The sequence below is a fragment of the Octopus bimaculoides genome, chromosome 3, assembly GCF_001194135.2.
Source record: "Octopus bimaculoides isolate UCB-OBI-ISO-001 chromosome 3, ASM119413v2, whole genome shotgun sequence".
Taxonomy (NCBI): Eukaryota; Metazoa; Mollusca; class Cephalopoda; order Octopoda; family Octopodidae; genus Octopus; species Octopus bimaculoides.
This window is the reverse complement of record NC_068983.1, coordinates 135,989,479-136,002,260: the sequence shown is the minus strand read 5'-3', so window position 1 is coordinate 136,002,260 and position 12,782 is coordinate 135,989,479. Positions and strand designations below refer to the sequence as shown.

General features: G+C 36.0%; 1 protein-coding gene across 2 annotated transcripts in view; it reads right to left on the bottom strand.

The window, feature by feature from the left end:
- The window catches only part of LOC106872365 (2-amino-3-ketobutyrate coenzyme A ligase, mitochondrial), a 25,508-nt gene extending 13,177 nt beyond the window's left edge, over positions 1-12,331 (bottom strand). Inside the window, exons 1-5 of one of the 2 annotated variants that reach the window (XM_014919335.2) lie at positions 11,789-12,331; positions 6,156-6,367; positions 5,449-5,538; positions 4,344-4,563; positions 1,128-1,224 (exon numbers count right to left, since the gene is read on the bottom strand). In XM_014919335.2, the coding sequence (XP_014774821.1) occupies positions 1,128-1,224; positions 4,344-4,563; positions 5,449-5,538; positions 6,156-6,367; positions 11,789-11,873 (704 nt within the window). In that variant the 5' untranslated portion in view covers positions 11,874-12,331. Of the gene's footprint in view, positions 1-1,127; positions 1,225-4,343; positions 4,564-5,448; positions 5,539-6,155; positions 6,368-11,206; positions 11,494-11,788 lie in introns of those variants that run through there. The other variant, XM_014919336.2, reaches the window with a different exon arrangement.
- Between the last annotated feature and the right edge of the window lie 451 nt (positions 12,332-12,782).

The following is a 12,782-nucleotide window of genomic DNA, read 5'->3' as shown; positions in this document are numbered from 1 at the left end:
TATATATATATATATATATATATATATATATATATATATATATATATATATATATTGTGAGAGAACAAATCCTAAAACTTCCAACTCCCTGATGAAGAAAGCATTTTCTTGGTTGAAATATCAAACGGTGTATTTCAGTTACTGAATTTTGTACCATAAACACAAGTAATCCACCAAAGCTTCAACATTATTTTTCTACTTGTTTAATTTTCTCGTTTTGTGTTCTTGCATTTTAAGTGATTGACCACTTCACTTATTCTTCACACTCCATAAGACATGTGTCTAAATCATTATATTTCTCTCCTTCCTCACAGCATAAAACATACTTCACTGTTGTATTACTTCACAATTGTATTACTTCACAATTGTGAAGATTGCCAATTGTGAAGACTGAGGAGGACTGTTAAATACATTATTCAGCCATACCACTTTTTTAAAATGAAAATTTTAACTAGTTGACAACAGTGGCAGGAAACTTTTGTTTAAAGGAGATGTTCATGTTGCTAACAGAAAATGAGAACCCTGTGTTTATTGGAGATGTGAGAATTGTTCACAGTGCTAAGCTTCGATTGCAACTTGTGCTGATGTTATCCAAAATATTCCTTCCTCATAGCCATTGTCATCCTTTCTACTATAGGCACAAGGCCTGAAATTTGTGCGGAGGAGATAAGTTGATTTCATCGACTCCAGTGTTTCACTGGTACTTAATTTATCGACTCTGAAAGGATGACAGGCAGGCTGGTACTTAATTTATCGACTCTGAAAGGATTTCAAGAGCAGGCTGTTCCATTGATTGTATAAAAGGGAAACCTTGTCATCATAACCAACAGAGTGCCAGTTATTTCATCAACCTCAGAATAATAAAATGTAAATTATTCATTTGGACACCAACAAAAAATTACACAATGAATATTGTTTACTCTGAAGTGCTTCAAGATTGACAGATTTTCAGTTCTAAATTCTATTATCATTACAATTTGGATATTTTTTAATAAAACATAAATATTTTGAAATGATTATGAGAAAAAAAATATATCTTTATATTTATCGTTTACTAATCTGAAGAAAAACAGCAGCAACCTAGGCAACACTGGGTCATTCAGCTTGTCTTCCATAAAATTACTCACATTAGTGGAGCTACATTGCCATCCATACTGAAAGCACCATCTGTAACAATGAGGCGTTGTCGAGCACCAGATGTTTCTTGAAGCTTTTTCTCCAAATCTAACAAAGAGAAGGATTCCATAAGCTGCTCTTCTAGTTTATTTCAATTATGTGAATAATTTAACAATAGCAATAACAGCTAAAGCAACAATAAGCTTGAGTTTTAGTCACTTTAAATGGAAAAGGAATAAATCTTCATGACATTAAAATGTTAATGCTCAGGGTACACACACACACACACACACACACACACACACACACACGAAGGGGTACTCAAAAGTAACCAGAAATGTTCTCTGAAAGACAAGCCCGTTGTTGTTCAGGTTTCCACCACTAGAAGCCAATTCATGTGACCCTCAGGCATCAGTCTGCCAACCAGTGGCATCAAGTGAAGTTATACTGCCATGTGTATTTTGCAGTACTTCTCCTCTGTTGATTTTTGCGATGGCTGAAATGAAGGAACAACGTGCTTCCATGAAATTCTGTTTTCTGCTGGGGAAAACAGCAGCCGAAACAGTTGTCATGCTTCAAACAGCTTACAAGGACACTGTCATGAGCCAAACACAAGTTTATGAGTGGTTTTCACAATTCAGGATTGGCCACTTGTTGCTTGAAACCGAACTCGTTCAGGGTGATCATCAACCTACCAAACAAAGGAAAACATCATGAAAAATTCATGAGCTGATCTTGGAGGACCATTGCTGAACAATTGACAAACTTGTTGATATGACCGGTGTGTCCTGGAGCACCGGCCAGTGAATTTTAAGTAAGGAATTGAGAATGAAAATAGTTGCAGCAAAACTTGTGCCTCTCTTGCTCACAGAAGATCAAAAGCAGTCGTGGCTGAATGCATGTCATGAATTGAAAGAACAGTTGGAAGTTGATCCAAACCTTTTCCAAGTTTAGGCCTATCAGTAAGTAAATTGCCTAAATTTTAAATGCTGCTGTGTATGTATTGATTTCTCTCTCCTCCCGTCACTGGTGACAAAAACTGGTGCTATGGCTATGACCTGGAAACAAAGGAGCAATCAAGACAATGGAAGCATCCAATGTCACCACACCCCAAAAAAGCATGTCGAGTGAAGTCCAATGTCAAGACAATGCTGATTCGTTCCATCTAAGTGAAAGGTATTGTCCACACAGAATTTGTTCCCCCTGGTCAAACTGTTAACCATACATTTTATTTGGCAGTGTTTGCGAGACGCAGTGAGATGAAAACGCCCTGACCTGTAGCAAAGTGGAGAGTGGTGGTTTCAAGCGCCTGCAAATACTGCCTTGAGAGTGATTCAGTTTTTGCCAAAAATGGCATAACCTTGCTTACCCTCCCTATTTGCCCAATCTTGCTCCCTGTGACTTTTTTCTGTTTCCCCAAATGTAAAAGTCCTTAAAGGAAAACGTTTTGCATAAGTAGAAGAGGTAAAGAAAAAAACAATGGAGGTATTAAAAGGCATCACTTCGTAAGAGCTCCAGGATTGCTTCAAATAGTGGAAAATGTGTCTGGACTGATGGAGAATACTTTGAAGGCATTAAAAGTGTAAACATGTAAAACTAAGTGAATAAAATAATATTGCAAAATTCTGGTTTCTTTTGGGTACCCCCTCATATATATAATACATCAAAGAAACAACTAACATCTGGAGAAAAGCTTCTCTTATCAAAACTCTATGACAACCACTGCTTTACAACTATCTCTGCTACTATTCTTCCTACCAAAACCTACTTTTTACTTAAGCTTCTTTTGTCAAGTGACTGAATCTATTAAATTACAAATATTGCACTCAGTTAAGTGTGGGGCCAAGAAGAGCCTTTAATTTTGCCAAAGATACGATAATTTCTCTAGTACTGGCACCATGAAAAAATCGTAGCTATTCTGCAAAGTGGTTTGTGTTAGGAAGGGCATCCAGCTGCAGAAACCAAGCCAGAAATGAAACTTTCAAGTAAGATGTTGGCCTCCAACCCATGTAGGAGAGCAGCAATGACCCATCCAATCCAAGCTGGTATGGAAAAGATATAAAATGGTAATGACGTAATAGTTATGTGTAGTAACCATTTACTATAGTCATATCATTTTAAATTAGTTATTTGTAGCTGTAGTCCTTACACAGTACTAATTGTAGGGGAAGAATTTAAATAATTAGTTCATTAAAGAGATTTATAATTGAATACGGTATAAAGTGGTAAAGTCACAGAAACAGTAAAATGATGGACTAAATGCCTTGCAGGAGAGTTGAAATATCTCCAAATGGGTTTTGCTTTTTTCTCTCTCCAGTGTTAATAAAATGCACGCCAGTCACATATTAGGATCAATTCAATTAACTATACCTACCCACTACAAATTAATGGTCTTGTGATGATGTAAGAAATCAATATAAGATTGCTACATGTAATGTAAGGCATAATGGCATCACTGATACAGCTGTGATAATGGTGGTGGTGGTGGTGGTGGTGGTGATTGTGGCAATACTGTTACCTCTATTTATGGGAGTAGTAGTGCCAGGAATATTGCGTCTAATGATACTGGTAGTGGTAGCAGCATCATGTTTAATTGCAGTAATAATGCTAGTGACAGCTGTGTCATCATCATCATCATCATCATACATTTGTTTTCCATGCTGGTATAGGTTGGACAGTTTGACAAGAGCCAGCAAGCCAGAGGACTATGTCAAGCTCTAGTTTACTTTGGCATGGTTTCTATGGCTGGATGCCCTTCCTAATGCCAACCACTTTACAAAGTATGCTGGGTGCTTTTTCTTTTCATAGGACCAGCATATAGCAGGGTCACCAAGTAACTTACACGACAAAGTTCCCTCCACCTCGACTGGGAGGTGAGTTTAGTATTAAATGAGGTAACTTTGTACCACTTGATTTAGGTTAGAAAGAATAACAGAGGATAGAGATGTCTTACTGTAGAAGAGATACAAGGATGCCCTGCGTCATGTGATGATGGTGATGGATGTGGTGGTGATAGTGGTGGCAGCAGTGTCCTACCTAATGAAAGTGATAGCAGTGTCACAATTTCATCTATCTGCTAGGGTTAACAGAATGTTAGTAATTTCAAATACCCAACTCAAAAATGAACCTGTATGAAGATACATTTCAATAAAAATACATACCTTAGGGGTTTTTAAAACAAGGTTTTATTCATTTATATATATATAAGAAATAGATGTTTTTTTCACCTTCCATATTCTTGTGAAGATAACGGTGGCGCTGAGCTTTACACAGTCGAATTCCATCAATAATGGATGCATGGTTGAGTTCATCAGAAATAACAGCATCTTCAGGACTAAGCAGAACTTCAAAAATACCAGCATTTGCATCAAAACAGCTAGCATAGAGAATAGCATCCTCTCTTCCATGAAATGAAGCCAATTTCTCTTCAAGTTCTCGATGAATATTCTGCATAAACAGAAATTTACTAATATTATTGTTATTAAGGCAATGAGCTGACAGAATTGTTTGCATGCTGGACAAAATGCTTAGCGGTAATTCATCCATCCTTATGTTCTGAGTTCAAACTCCACTGAGGTCAACTGTGCCTTTGGTCCTTTTGGAGGTCAATGAAATAAGTACCAGTCAAATACAGGGGTTGATGTAACCAACTAGCTCCTTCCCCAAAATTTCAGGCCTTATGCCTATAGTAGTAAGGATTATTATTATAGGTGACAAGCTGGTAGAATTGTTAGAGCATCAGAAAAAATACCTTGTGCTATTCTCCCAGCTGTTTACATTCTAAATTATAATTTTATCAAGATCAGCTTTGCCTGTTATCCTCACAGGGTTGGTAAAAGGAAGTACCAGTCAAGTATTAAACCCACCACCACCACCTACCCACATCTCCACAAAACTTCCGGTCTTGTATCTAAATTAGAAACCATTACTGTTGTTGTTATCACTATTATTTCTATTATTATTTTAAAACTGCTACAACAACATCAGTAACATGAACAGAAACAACAACAAAACACAGACAAAATCCCCAAATACAGATCTTTGAAAGGGAACAAGGAGTTAAGACTTGCACAAACAAAGAATAAAATATATGCAACATGTAAGAGCTTTGATGTATTCAATCTTAAATACACCAAAAGAGTGTATTTAGGTGAGAACCACATCAGAAGTCTAGTGCATTTTGATAGACTGCTTCTTACATGACATAGAAGATTTTTTTTAAAAATCCTAACATGGTTTTATAGGGGTCATTCAATGATCCCCCAAAAGATTAACTCAAAAGTAAGTGATCCTGCCCCCAACATCTTAAATGCTAAGAATAGCTGAACATACCTGTGTTCCACATATGAAGCGTACTGAGCTTAGCCCAGCACCATGAGTGTCTAAAGCTTTTTTGCTAGCTTCTATGACCTCTGGATGTGCCTAGAAGAGAAAACAAATTAACAAAATTACAGATATAAAAATCAATATAAGCATAAAGAAGCTTAAATAGCATGAGTATTGTTTTACACAACCAAGTAAAAAGATTCAGGGGTTTTTCAGAAGTTAACACACAATACAAAGGTAGGTGATAGTGACCAGTGGTGGTGGTGGTGGTGGTGCAACAACTGTACAACAAGAGCAAATGTGATTGTAAGTGTCACTGGCATCTTTGACATTACAAACTTTGTCAATTTCTTTCTTGAGAAGCACACTAGTCATAATCATCATTAAATTTGTTTTACTATGCCAGCATGGGTTGGATAGATTTGAAACAGCAAGTTAAGTCTTAGCACTACTAATATATTTTTACTTTATTGTCCTCTATTTCACATTTTCTGCAACAGAGAGTATACAACAAACATAGCCATAAAACTTTTTTCTTCATATTTGGATTGTTCTAATAGTGGATGTGTATATGTGAGTGCACATATCACCTCAACGAGATTTTCTTAAATGTTCCTTTTCTCATAAATAAAATCTAATTGAAGAAAAAAGGGGGGAGGAGAGAGAAATCAATACATACACAGCAGTTTTTAAAATTTAGGGAATTTACTTACTGATAGGCCTAAATAGTTGTTGGCACAAAAGTTGAGGATTGAGTTAGTTTGACCTTTCACACCGATTTTAGCACCTTGCTTGGAGACAATAATTCTTTCAGCTTTCCAAGTTCCAGCATTTTTTATTTCTGAAAGAGATTCTTCTAAAATTTTCTTGGTAGAAGCTAAACTGACTGAATTAGCTCGAGGTTGCAGCTGGTATAATGATGGTGCTGGAAAGACAGAAATTATGTATAAAAAAATATCACTACCAAACATTTTAACTTCCTTTTCTCTTGACTAACACCATTTAGCTTGATCAGATTTTTGCTGCTTATATAAAAACAGTTAATAAAAAGCCAGTGTGGGTTTATAGTAAAGTATAGTTTTTTTTATTTTATAAAATAATATCCATATATTTAAATGACAGTATATGTGTTCTTTTAATAGATTCAGTTACTGAGCTGCAAATGTGTTGAAGTACCACCTTCACGGATTTTAACCAGTCATATCAAACCCAGTATTTATTTCAGTTTGGCCCTTATTTTATGAATATCTATTTGCCAAACCACTGAGTTATGAGATATAAAAGACCACAACATAAATACAACACTGGTGTCAACATAAACACAAACATGCATGACAGGCTTCAAGACAGTTTCCAATGGTCAAATTCCATTCACAAGGCAGTGGTCAACCCAAGACAACAGTAGAAGACACTTGTCCAATGTACCATACAATGAGATTAAACCCAGAACTACTTGGTTGAGAAGGAAATATTTTAACTACATAGTTAAATAACTGTACATAAAATGTGTAAAATATGAACTTTATATACCAAGAAATGCGTTTTCACTGTAAAAAGAATTCAGAACAATTTCAAGCAACACCATCTAGATAAGAGCTACATGCCATTGTTAGTGTTCCCCAATCTTTTATGCTCAACACCCAACTAAAAACATTTGGATACTTATTATGTCCCACACCACACTATTACTGACTTTTATACCCTTATGTAATACAAGTAGTGGCTATAATTAAATTTTAAATTAATCAATTGCACATTTCCCCACTTCATGGATCTTAACATCCCTTAGGGATGCAAGGAGAATTTAGGTTTATTTTCATTATTTTCAATAGAGCAGAGTTCATCTTTTCTCAAATAACTAACTCACTGGTAGTGAGTCTTGATGCCTACTATTGAGATACATGAGCTGTCAGGACTATTGTACAGAGTGAGGCAAAAGTCATGCACCATAGGAGTAAATTAATTAATATTTTAGATGTCTAATTTGTTCTAATACTTTCTTATTTGCAGAAATAATTTTGAAATAAGATAGGTGAAAAACTAATGAAGGATGAACAAGTCACCTTAGTGTTCATGTATGGAAAAGCAAGTGCTACTCACAGATCTGTTGCAGAGGAATTCAACAGGCAGAATCTACACTGTCTCCAATTGATAAGTCAATTGTTGGACATCAAATTAATCGTTTTAAAGAAACTGGTAGTGCCACTGACTGCCCTCAAAATGACAGACCGAAAAGTGCAACTGATCCAACATCAATGGTGGTTGTTTTAGAAACAGCCAAAAAAAGAATCAACAACGAAGTTAAGTCAAGAGACAGGCATTAGCCAAAGGTCAGTTTTATGTATTCTCCACAGACATTACTTCCATCCTCACAAAGCTCATCTGGTGCAGGAATTGCATGGGGGACGACCTTGAATGCTGAAAAGAGTTTTGCAAGTGATATTTGCAAAACAGCGATCATTCTTATGCTTCAATGATGAGGCCATGTTTTATCTAAGTGGACATGTCAAGAGACACAGCTGTCGCTATTGGTCTGATAATAACCCTAGATGGATGCAAGACGATCCTGGTATGGTATGGAATATGGGAAGGTCAGTTAATTGGTCCTTACTTCTTTGAATATCATGGCTGAAACATACCTTCACATGCTATTGACATTTTTACTGGATTACATGCATAATGTTCCATTAGAAGAAAGACTGAACAGGTTCTTTCAACAAGATGGAGCACCACCACATTTTGCTTTGATTGTGTATGACTTTCTAAATGAACAGTTCCCTAACAAATGGATAGGTTGAAGAGGTCCTGTTGAGTGGCCCCTGAGGTCACCAGACTTCACACCCCTGGATTTTTATCTGTGGGACAATTTGAAGGCAGGCATATGACAATTAAATAACTAGCAAATAAAATTTTTATGCATAATTCGTCGTCGTCGTTTAACGTCCGCTTTCCATGCTAGCATGGGTTGGACGATTTGACTGAGGACTGGTGAAACTAGATGGCTACACCAGGCTCCAATCTGATTTGGCAGAGTTTCTACAGCTGGATGCCCTTCCTAATGCCAACCACTCAGAGTGTAGTGGGTGCTTTTACGTGTCACCCACACGAAGGCCAGTCAGGCAGTACTGGCAACGGCCACGTTCAATTTTTAATAAATTATTCCTATGGTATGCAACTTTTGCCTCACCCTGTACTTGATTTGTAAGGTCCTTCTACTGCAAGAAAACTCCCAATGAATATGTTTAGACTGATTTCAATTTATATGCATTTTCCCGGAAATGTAAGTATAAATATGCATGCATATGTCTATATTTGTATATGACCTTGTTATAAACAATAAAATACTCCAGTAATTATAGTAATATAATCTATATCATTCTAACCTTTAAAAACAGAGCAGTTTAAAATTTCATAAAAGAAAACTAATACCCACATTAAATTTGACCTCGCTCTAGCTTGTGCTCTATGACAAAGTGAATTGGAATTGTCTATCAACATTCTTTTAAGAACCATCCTATATGCAAAGATATCTTGATTAGTTATAAAATATTCAACAAATACAAATTGTGAGCTGAATATGACACAACTGCCACATGAACACCTATAAAAGTCTACTCCTTCACACACACATGTCCTGTTAAATTCAACCAATAGTAAACCATAAAAACTTATACTTTTCTCTTGTCCATCTCAACATCCCCTTCTTATACAACCACTCCTCCTGTCTGCCTGCACCATACCTCATTTTCATTTCTCCACATACCACAGGAACTCCCTACTATAAACACTCTGTAAAAGCTTGAGTGACTAAAACCAGTCTGATGATAAGCAATAAGCTGAAACTTCATAGTTACTGTCAACCTCATCCCTGTAAAAATTAATATGTACTCTACTAAAAAGTAGGGTGACCATTCAATTTAATGTTAAATTGCTTTTATATATAACTCTGGATGAAAAATAAAATTAATATATCATTATTTAATGTCCATATTCCATGCAGGCATGGGTTGGATGGTATGACAGGATCTGGCAAACCATAAGGCCTTGCCAAGCTACAGTGTTAACTTTGGCATGGTCTCTACTGTTTGATGTCCTTCCTAACAGCAACCACTTTACAGAGTGTACTTGGTGCTTTTTTCATGCCACTACCACTAGTGAAGTTGCTAAGTAACTTGCCAGGCAAGAAAAGAAAGGAACAGGAAAAAAAGGGGGGGGAGCCTACTTGCGTAAATGGAGGGAGTAGTGTTTGAGAATGGGATGAAATAACGCTAAGCATTCCGCCCGGCGTGCTAACGTTTCTTATTTCTTTATTGCCCATAAGGGGCTAAACATAGAGGGGTCAAACAAGAACAGACAAAGGGGTTAAGTCGATTACATTGACCCCAGTACGTAACTGGTACTTAATTTATCGACCCCGAAAGGATGAAAGGCAAAGTCGACCTCGGCGGAATTTGAACTCAGAACGCAACGGCAGACGAAATACCGATAAGCATTTGGCCCGGCGTGCTAACGTTTCTGCCAGCCTTTTAAGTGGCAAATATTGACCTATTAACTTGACCCCAAAATCAGTTTCAGCGACTTAAACATCTTCATTACTAATAAAATTATGGGTATACGTACATTGGGGACTAGTAAATGTATTGCTGCACACATTGGATAAATGAAATAAGGTATTAATGGAATTTATTGATGTAATAAGTACAGAAAACAAAAACTGCTGAATGCGCTGTTTTCAGGAGTCTGAGTTGTTTCAATCTCCCACCGTACTATGGTGAACACATTTTCTATAAATAAATACTAAAATCCGATATTTTTAAGAAGTCAATGGGTTCATGACTTCATTCAAGGCCATTGACTACAAACGTATATATCTATATATATATAAAAATGTATCCAAAAAGCACCGACAGGTTAAATTAAATATTCATCACGTTTATACACAAGTGCTAACCTACGAGTGAGCCGTTTTGTAATCGAATTTGAAATAAAGTCAGATCTTCTTCAAATTACACCTTACTAGCTTAAAAAACGTAAAAACAATTAAGTAATATAGTTTATATGATAAAACTCGGTAAATATCAAGAACTGCGAGGAACTTTCGACGAAATCTCTTAGAATAGGATATTCATGTCTTTGAGCTTGAGTCTACTCGATAATAGATGATATGCACAAAACAATAACAACCAGAACAAAAATGATTCGGGGTCTTTATTTCTTGAATGTGTGTATTGTTGATAATACAATCGTTTTATTAGAGGATGTCAACAGATTTTAGAATATTGTCTTTTCTACATGCACTGAGAATACCGAAGAAAGAGTGTCCGCTTTCTTTTTTATCCGGTCAGTATTATGTGTGTGTCCATTTACGGATATACATGAAGGAACGAATTATGTACAAAAGGGTGCAGTGAAACCTAGACTACATACAACAAATAAAAACAAAACTATCTAAACTATTATAAAACTATAAGCTTATATGAGGATATTGACTAAACATAAGGCCGATTTACCAATTCTATAGGTACGTGAAAGGTCAGGTTTGCCTTGATGAGATATGAACTGAAGAAATGGATTTTTTTTTTTTAATGATGCAGTTAATACTTCAAAAATGTTTTAAATTGAATTATTTTAATCTAGTGTCTTGGTTTTCAATGCAACACGAAAAGACAAAGGGAGAAATAACAACGAAAATAATTATATTGAAAAGGCTCAAGTAGGTTTAAGTTGTTATGTTTAGCACAAAGTCAGCATTGATTCATCAAACCTGTGATCAAAGCTGTTCCCATCATGACGGTCCTGCATCTCTGTCGGGGTGCGATGGTCATGACAGAACACGATGCATATTTAGACCATTCAATGTGTCTCTTCCTTTTCGAGATGTAAAGCAGTGATTCTCTCACACTGTGCTGCAAGAGGTGCCTAGATACCACGGATTTTGTAAAAATAATTCCTGGTCACTCATTTTTTTGCAATTTACTTTTGTAAATTGTACTCTTTTTCGATAAATTTATAACTTGATGATGGTAAATATTACAGTCATCAGATCTCGACCCCTGCCTCCCATAGTTTCTAAAACAGGTGTACGTGTATAATTATATAAGTAAACATTTAGTATATATCAAATGATGCAAAATATATATTATATTTTGCATCATTTGATATATTCTAAATGTTTGCTGTTATTCTTGACTGGATTAACAAGATAAAAATATTTTTATATAAACAAAAATTCGTATGAGTTAAAGAAAAACTGAAGGTCAGGAAGCAAACGAACAATATGTTATTGTTATACATTAGAGAAAGATATAAAAATCACAAGTTTACGATAAAAACAATTACTACGAACCTAAAGTTGGTTCTGACAACTTGATAACATTTCGAAACATCTGGCGGCAAGCAAACTGTCGTTTAATCATCCTTAATGAAGCCATGTGTGAGCCTGCGTGCAAGTGAAAGATGCGTGGAAGTTAATAAAACTGTGCTTGTATTTGAGTGTGTGTGTGTGTGTGCCGGTTAGCGTGTTCGACTAATCAGACATTAAACAAGCATATCAAGTAGCTTGTCCATATATAACAACATAGCAATATGTCAGTAAATGTCACTGTAACTGGGAACAATACAGACGAAGGGATAAGTTGTATAACCCTTAAGTGAATTCTTTAAGCAGGTAGTCGGACGACCCGGTGCAACCTCCAGTTAAACTTCTGCGTGCTCTCTCAGCCAATTATAATCTCCTTCAAATTTCACCCTATCGTCTTAAAAATGGGGAGGGCATATACAAACTCTTGAAGTACGAAAGTATGCACGAAAATTAACTCTTTTGTGTACGAATATGAGGTGCACGGCATCATCATGAAAAATGGTTAAATAAAGTTGATGGGTGGAGGTATACCTACACCAATGGGTTAACATCTAGTTTAACACCCGGCCACCTAAACAAAAAAAAAGTGGAACAGGTGTAAAAAAAAAGTGTAATAAACGAATCTGAAAACCAAAATTTGCGCAAATGAACCGGGGGGGTGAGGGAGAGGACTTTCGGAAAATTCACACGATTCGATTTTTTCACTCGTAACTTTCAGGAAAAATGGATATCTTTTGATGAAATTTTATATAAATACCTTTCAAACGGCATAGATTACGATTATAAAGAAATCTGTGGGGAAAATTTTTCCGAGGGGGTGGGGAGAGGACTTTAGGAAAATTTACCCAATCCGATTTTTTCCCTCATAACTTTCAGGAAAATGGGTATCTCTTAACGAAAGTTTATACAAGGTTAACTTTTCAAACTGCATAGATTACAATTATGGATTACAATTTGTGGGGGAAAATTTTTTTCCGAA